We start from the raw sequence: 8,475 nt of genomic DNA, 5'->3' as shown, positions 1-8,475 counted from the left end.
GCTGCCCGCCTGCAGCGGGGGTCCCTGCGAGCGCGTCCCCGGCGCCGGGGGTGCAGCTCCGCGCTGTTAACGTCTGTCGCTGTGTGGTTTTCCTTCTAGAACATCTTGCACAGAACATTTCCAAGTCGCACATGGAAACGTGCCAGTACTTGAGAGAGGAGTTGCAGCAGATAACATGGCAGACCTTCCTGCAGGAAGAAATTGAGAACTACCAGAACAAGGTACAGAAGCACGCCAGACTGTGGCATGGGGTTTTCTAAAGCATGGTATTTCCGTAACACACTGCAAATTGCACTTTTTCACTGCTTTCTGTTCACTATCAGGAATGTATTTGTCTTTTCAAACAAAATAATATGCTAGCATCCAAAGCAGTAAGCTGGGTAGGATATCCTGTCCTTTGTGATCGGGACAGGTAAGGAAAAGCCGTGCTCCTGAAATCTGTCTGTCTGTGACAAACAAGGATTAGAAACCAGAGACAGTTTTTCAGTCCTAAGTGGCATGTTATAGTAATTTTTCCACTGATAATCTCCTGGATCAACAGCAACAACAACAAAGCTGAAGCCACCAAGTTGTGTCATTTTACAGGGTGTGTTTTGGTTTGACCTTCTGACACAGAGCTCGGGCAGGTTTCCAGCCTCCAAAGTCTGGCTGTGATCCTGACCCACTCCACTGCTGTCACTGGGGCTGCACTCCTGTGCCAGGGGGGAAGGGGGGGCGGGAAACCACACACTATAAGATTTAATCCACCTTTGGATTTCAAACGTGCCTTCCATCACGAACTCCTGCCAAATGGCTACTTTTGGAAAGCTGTCCTGGGAAGCGCTGGAAGCACTGTTAAAGCACACTGTTCTTTGAACCTATTTGTCATTTCCACCAGAAAATATTTAGCCTTTAAGAATAACATTTTTTCCACTCATGAGGTACTTTCATTCTGAATTATTATCAGCATATGAAAAAAATCACTGCTTACATGCTGTCTGTATGTTGTTAACAAGATGATTTTCAGCTGCGTGTGTCTTTATGTATCCTTAGGAAGACGAGCCAGTCAGACAGTTCACATTCAGTACAAGCTACAGAAGTTGACAGGAAGAATGTGATTAAACACTGCTAGTGTAAATTGGCATTCTCTTTTCATGCAGCAAATAGAATTCCCACTGAAATGACAGGAATCATTATACTTTGACATTTTTAGCGTATGAAGTAAAATACTCCAACCTGGATCTCTTCTGACATCCCTGAAGGAGTCTTACATGTTTGCATTGTCACGCATACACAGGAGGCTTTGGCTGGGAGGTTAATTCCCGTTGTCCAGCAAGCAGACTGTAGCCAGGAGTGCTGGAGAGAACTCGCTCTCAGTTTTACTTGATGAAAATGGGCTTTCCAGAGCTTGATTAGTAATTGTTCCATTTTTCTTTTCTCTCGAACAGCAAAGGGAGGTAATGTGGCAGTTATGCGCAGTCAAAATAACAGAAGCTATACAGTATGTAGTGGAATTTGCCAAACGCATTGATGGCTTTATGGAACTGTGTCAAAACGATCAAATCGTGCTTTTAAAAGCAGGTATGTGGGTCAATTTGAAAGTCTGCGTCTGTTAGTTTTCACTCAGGAAGGCGTCACCTGTATACAGGAATTGTATATGCATACCCTGCAGGGGCTTGGAACTAGATGATCTTTAAGGTCCCTTCCAGCACAAACCATTCTGTGATTCTATGATATACGCATGGGTTGTGCAATGGTCATTTAAAATCATACAAGGGAAAAACCTTACCAACTGTCTGTGTCCTTGTGTGAAGTAACCCACCTTCTTAGTTACTCTGGGTACAATGAGTTCAAGTCTACATGTGACAGTTTCATTATGAACAAAGGGAGCAACCAATGTGTTAAGATAGAAGAGTTGGAATCGAGCTTTTTATTTGGGCTTACTAACAGTGAATAACAGTACTTCAGGGTAAAAATCCAGACTGTCCTGTGCTGGATGCTGGAGAAGTAATGCGGGTTACAAACACTGGACAAAGTTGTCAAAGCTGCATCAGCATAAATCTGGACAAGCTGCTTTGACTTCTGAGACTTCTAAGAAAAGTTACTCGAGTTTATTGCTGTTAACTAAGTGGCTTTAACAAAAACTTCTGAAGGGGTTTACGGGAATCCTTTTAATTCCACTCGCAAATCAACCTGTGCTCTGCCCAGACACCTGCCACCCTACTCGACTGACACTGAGTGAGCACAGGGCATAGGAACGTTTTAAAACCTCACTTGCTTTTTGCAGCTGGTCTCGACCTCACTAGTCAAACATACGCTGTTTCTGTTTTAGGGTCTTTAGAGGTTGTGTTCATCAGAATGTGCCGTGCCTTTGACTCCCAGAACAACACAGTCTACTTTGATGGCAAGTATGCTAGCCCAGAGGTTTTCAAGTCCTTAGGTAAGGAAATGTCAAGTGTTGTACCTTAAAAAAGCCACAGAATAAACATAATAAGGCAGGGGGAGAGCTGCTTTCTGTTCAAACAGCAGTAAAGGACTGTTGGTGCTGGAATTCAACACTTAGATCAGGGCAGAGCACTTTGGACGCACTTGTTGAAAACAGAAGCCCAGATTTCATACCTATAGAAACATTTTATAGATCCTGTTGGAAAAGGTAGCAGATGTTAAGCTAATTGTGGATATACTGATGTTCAATGCTTTGAAGATCTTAATAGTGTTCTGTAACGTGCAAAGACTGGTTATTTGCAGGTAAAATACTGTATTTTTTTTTTTTATTAAGCCGCAGATCATAATTTTGAATTTTTTTCTCTATATTTTTGCTAGTTTTAAAAGGCTGCAGTTCACTGGGTATGGATTTGGGATGTAAGCCATTTTGGAGGGCAGTGAAAATATGGCAGCAGAGGATGCTGCATAATTACTGCAGTATCCTTTGCCTTCCTAAAACACCTTGAGGTACAAGGTCAGAGTCAGACAATTCAGAGGATGCAGTATCAGATGTGGGTTCCAGTGAAACAACTTTCATCTGTTACCAACTACATCTGGACATTTAGGCAGGGTTGGGGCTGCGATGGGCAGAGGAGAGCCCTCTTCCATCGGGTTACAATCCCCTTCAAAGCAGGGCTCCACTTTCTGAGCTGCTAACAGCATGTGTAACAGCAGCAGTAACCTGACTTACACCTGTGTGAACGAGAGAATGGGTGACAGGAGACAGTTCCTTTACTGCATGAAAAGCTTTCAGACTTTGGCTTCGCCCTTTGCTCCTGCATGTACCTTGTATGCCTCTCCCCCTGCCTTCTGTGCGCTCAGTAGTCTTACTTTCAAGTATGCATTTTGAACCTCCAGTCCACAGTGACATGAGAAAGTTCCGTTTAGGAGCAGAAACAAAGCTAAACCAATTCTGAGCTTGAAAATGGCTTGGGTTTTATCCATAATTACCCCAGAAGAACCAAATGTGGAAGAGATGCAGTGTGCCAAACCTTCATAATCCCTGCTGCCGGGTGTGGGAGCTGGGGACTCGGGGGGGATGGCACAATAAGCTCAGGCATGAGTGAGACCTCACTACCACCACTTCATGTCCTTAACAAGAAGACCATTCCTCTATGAAGTATTTTACCTCTATTTTTCACCTCCATCAGAACAAATCAACACTGTGTAGCTCTCAAGTAGTTTTGAACCACGTGGCATGAGCTGTGTCTTCTTTTTGGCAGGTTGTGAAGACTTCATTAGTTTTGTGTTTGAATTTGGAAAAAGTTTATGTTCTATGCACCTGACAGAAGATGAGATAGCCTTGTTTTCTGCGTTTGTTTTAATGTCGGCAGGTAAGAGGCAAAGCTTTGCTCCAGCTGTATTTGGTAGAGGTGGATTTTACTTTAAAGTCTTTTTAAGGCTGTTGACTATCGGGCAGTGTGAAACATCATCACGTTTTTGAGTTGCTTCTCCTTGACCAAAAGGATGTGTTATAACTATGAATTCAGGAGCAGCTTTGTTCAATAGGAAATCCTAAGATAAGCCCTTGTTTTCCAAATTTTCACCTCTCTGAGGACTCAGCTTCTTTGCGAAAGCTTAAACACGAGCGAGTGCGACCGCTGGGTCAGCCAAGGTGAGAGCAGGAGGCAGCCACTGAGTTTATATGGTCAGCTTTCAAGCGTGTGAGCCTGCAGCTGCAGCACAGTTATCTCGAGCACATGAGAGAATGCTTCCAGTGCCACCCCAGCTCTCTAAAGCAAGGTTGCCACTTTACTGTGGTACAAAGATCCCAAGGTAGCTTTGTACCGTCGTGAAACTGGGGACACCAAGAATTGCAATGCTGTAAGTCACCCCCCGAGGCAGCCTGGGTCTGCCATCCCGGAATAACCTCATAATCTCAAGTAGATAGGCACAGTGCTCCAGGCTCTGGGAGGGCTTATGAGGCTGGGTGAAACAAGGTACCACTGCAGAAAGTTTGTTTATGCCTGGCCTAACACCCAGGGAAATAAAGGCTGTTTTCAGAGTGCAGCAGAGTGGGCTCAGCAGCGGTGGTGGGAGAGGCTGTTAGTGACAGTGGGTTTATTGAGGCTGTCACAAGTACATTCTGGTGCTGTGAGCAGAGCGGAAGCATGTTAGCCCCATGTCTTAGTCCGTAAGCCACAGAAACCCCCAGTTCTGGCACAGAGAGCATGGACAGCGAGCACTACTTTTCTGCTGGGAAGTTTAGGAGCTTTTTTAATTTTCCTAATAGCTGAATATTTGCTTCTGATTTTTCTTTATGTCCCTGTAGATCTTAGCAAGAAGGTCCACTCCAGCTCCTTGTTCATTATGTGATCTGTTCGTTTCCCACAAAAAAGTTGCTAGCTTCATTTTGTAATACCCTGCATTTTACAGACCTTGTTAGCAAATGATTACTAAATCTCACTCAGATACACTGTGTTCTTCTGATTGAGGACCTCATAAAAGTAATTGGAAATGCAGAGAATAAATACACTCCAAAACCTATTGATTTGGAAACTTGTTTTCTACACAAGAGAATAGAAGTGGAAGGAAGGTTGCAAACAAAAAAGATGAATCTGTAACAGGCTTGGTACTTCTGGTGCGCTGTGACTGACGTGTGCAGTACTAGAGGTGTTAACTCCGTTTATATTTAGATCGCTCGTGGCTTCAGGAGAAAGTAAAGATTGAAAAACTCCAACAGAAGATCCAGCTAGCGCTTCAGCACGTCCTACAGAAGAACCACCGAGAAGATGGAATCCTAACAAAGGTAAGAACCCTATAGTGCCACATCATGGGACTGCAGGAGTAGGCTTACCTAAGAATGGTGTCCTGAGCATGGTGTAAAGTTTCATGCAGTTAGTTTGTTATTTATGAATCCAAAATTCTTTGTTTAAAATCAAGGTGCTCAGCGGGAATTATTTACTAAAAACTAGAAGAGATGAAACGATAACGTACAAGGTTGATAACGGTCTGAAACCGAGTATTTTAATGTGGAACTGCATGAAAAGTGATGAAGGTTTTTACCCTGCTCCTCCTACACAACATTTCTGCCACACAGAGTTCTATTTCAGTTCTACAACACGCATGCCTTAAGCCTTGTGAAGTCTCTGCCTGCATGACAATGAAGTTGTGATAACATGCAATACCCAAACTAACCTTGTTGTTCTGTCTTCCATGAGAAGTTCCCCACACAGCCTTTTTTCTCAATAGTTCTTCCAGACACTGGTGCCTGGGATCCTACGTACTACTGCGCTAATCTAAAGTATCTTTACGTAACTTCCAAAAATGGAAAAGTGGTGTGATGTTAAAAAACATAAATAGGAAGAACTGGAGAAAGATAAGCACTTCCTTACGGAGGAACAATACACAGCCAGAAAGCTTACACTCAGTTTCACACCACAGAATTAATTACAGTAGAAGCTGGATGGTGCAGCCCCGGCTTTACGGATAGTCCTTATGTCAAATCCTAGCTCATGGAATTCTTTTCCATGACTGTATACTTTTGATACCTTTGCTGGAAGGAAGTTTCTTCCACATGCTTTGACACAAGGATGTACTCAGTACGTTCAGGGGGTACCCTAGTCATAGCGTTGAAGCACAGATTTTCCTGGTCTGTTCCTTTTCACCTGATTTGGCCTAAGTTAAAAAAGTCCAAACTATTGCATTCCCTCCACAACGTTCACAGTGGGTTTAAAAGCAGTCAGGACTCTCTTTTTCCAAGGGAATGGCTAAGCTGTGTGAATGAAGATCCAGCCATGAAATACTTCTGTATCAGTCTGGTGTTTGGTAGGCAAATGAGGAAACCAAACGATACCTTTTCCTAGGAGCATAAAGAGAAGGTTATTTCACAGCTATCGTTAGTCCATTACTTCAGTAGCAGCTTAGAACCTTCCCCCCCTTTTTTTATTAATGCCACCTAACAAGCAGCCCTGACTGTGTATCAGATGTGTCATTTTTAAGATAAACAACTGAGGTGAACTCGAAGTGTTTGGAAGAGCTTTAATCTAAGAGCAAGACGGGGAGGCCTGGTTCCTTATATGTGACCCTATGACTTCTGTTCATTTTTTACAGTTAATATGCAAAGTGTCTACTTTAAGAGCACTGTGTGGACGACATACAGAAAAGCTTATGGCATTTAAAGCAATATACCCAGACATTGTACGACTTCATTTTCCTCCACTTTACAAGGAGTTGTTCACTTCAGAATTTGAGCCAGCGATGCAAATTGATGGGTAAACGTATCACCTAAGCACTCTTAGAATGTCTGAAGTACAAACAGTAAAACAAAGGAAAGGAAAAAATTAAAAAAAAAAAAAAAAAAAAAAAAAAAAAAGAAAAGAAAGAAAGAAAGAAAACCAAGACACTTTATGTGGCCCTGCACAGACCTAGGGAGCCAACACACTGCACATCTCTTGGCGGTCGGGGTCAGGCGAAGGATGGGAAACAATGAATCAAAGTTGAACTTGTTTTTCTCATGCATATGATTTCCATTATGCCTACAAATATGGACCCTTTTTCTGTCTCAGCTTCTCAATCCTTGACCTCTGTTTACACAGACTGAGGGTACTCATGTCAGAAGGTTGTTTTCTCCTGTAGTTCACTGCCCAGACTTTTGACAGAACAATCAATTTGTTGATCAGAACAGAGAGTCCACCTAGTAATCAGCGACTGGTGTGCATTGCAGAGATTTCAGCATCAGTTTGCACAACTTGCTCATTGTTTCATGAAGGACGATTTTTTTCACCTACCACTGTTTGCCAGTAGACAGAACGGCATGAAAAGGGTCCATAGCAATAGCAACAATAGCATTATAATATATTACAGGGTAAATGGGCATGAAGACTATATATAGCAAAAGAGATATTGTTTATATATTGTTTTAATTAATATAAAATGTAGTTACTGGTATAGCTTTTCTTGTTGAATTGATAAGGCACTTTCATTTTGCACCTTTTTCTTTAAATTAAATGCTAGCGTGTTCATTGTTGTGTTGCATGTGCACCAGAAATTCAAGTTTAACTGAAAAAGGTTTGGCAGGTACTAGTACGTATATGTTGGGAGGTATTTATGCTGCTGTTTTCCATGTTACTCTTAAAGAGAGGCTGGTCATATCCTGAAATGGTTATAGAAATATTTTTTCAATTAGTTGAAAAAAATGACAATTTCCTAGATTAAAATCAGCTTTTCAGCTGCTAAATTCAAAGGTACTTTTATTTTCAAATCTTTCAAACCTGGACGTTTAAAATTACTTGCCTAAATTCCAGGTTAGGTGCACAAGTCAAAAGCCTCATTTTCAAAGGTGCTGAGCTTCCATGCTCAAAGTTAAAGCAATTGCAGAACAGTTACAAACCAGTAACATGCACCCTTGGAAATCAGGCTATTTGAAGTGTATTTCTGCCCACCATCAATCCAGGTTTGAAGGTATTTACTCAAGTCTGTATCTACAGTAAAAGTATGTGTATATGACAGGTATGTAGTAAAGTAATTTTTATACCTAATTTGACATACTTTTGCACTCCGTATCGTAAACAATGCGTTCAAACTCCACACTCCAGCCTATCAAAATCCACAGAAGGTTTGGTTTTGACTTCAGTGAGGCGAGACACTGACCCCTGTTCTTCCAGCTCTCAGCACTGGAGTTTCAGGCAGCTGAACAGCGAAGTCCATTGGTCTCCTTATTTAAAATATGCACTTTCAAGTTGATCAGATGAGGACAGACTAACAAAGTAAAGGCACACTGTTTGGGTGTACTCTGTGAAATGCCTGGAAATTGTTAATATTATAGATCTGCATTCTGTAGTTCTGAAATTTTGATTCCCATGTTGCATAACCAACTAATAAGCTGAACCTGGCAGTCTTTTATCAGTCCTTATTATTGCTAATTATTCTTCCCTTTAGGAAAAATACTCTCTCCAAGCAGATGTGGCAAGTAAACCTAGTTCTGAAGGCAGATCCACAGTAACTGACATCACAAAATACACTGCGACTGGCTGAGCCAGAGGTGCATCATTTGTTTGGATCAGGTAGATG

General features: G+C 42.0%; 1 protein-coding gene across 1 annotated transcript; it reads left to right on the top strand.

The window, feature by feature from the left end:
• Window positions 1-99: 99 nt before the first annotated feature.
• On the top strand, window positions 100-8,175 carry RORA (RAR-related orphan receptor A; the record flags this gene model as incomplete). Its single annotated transcript, XM_010016575.1, has 6 exons — window positions 100-221; window positions 1,428-1,560; window positions 2,312-2,419; window positions 3,687-3,797; window positions 5,100-5,212; window positions 6,517-8,175. Coding segments are annotated over 6 exons (752 nt in total), but the record flags the coding sequence as incomplete, so codon positions are not given.
• Window positions 8,176-8,475: the final 300 nt, after the last annotated feature.

This window comes from Nestor notabilis, unplaced genomic scaffold, assembly GCF_000696875.1.
Source record: "Nestor notabilis isolate BGI_N333 unplaced genomic scaffold, ASM69687v1 scaffold25666, whole genome shotgun sequence".
Taxonomy (NCBI): Eukaryota; Metazoa; Chordata; class Aves; order Psittaciformes; family Psittacidae; genus Nestor; species Nestor notabilis.
The sequence above is the reverse complement of the archived record's forward strand: the minus strand, read 5'-3'. Positions and strand labels throughout refer to the sequence as shown.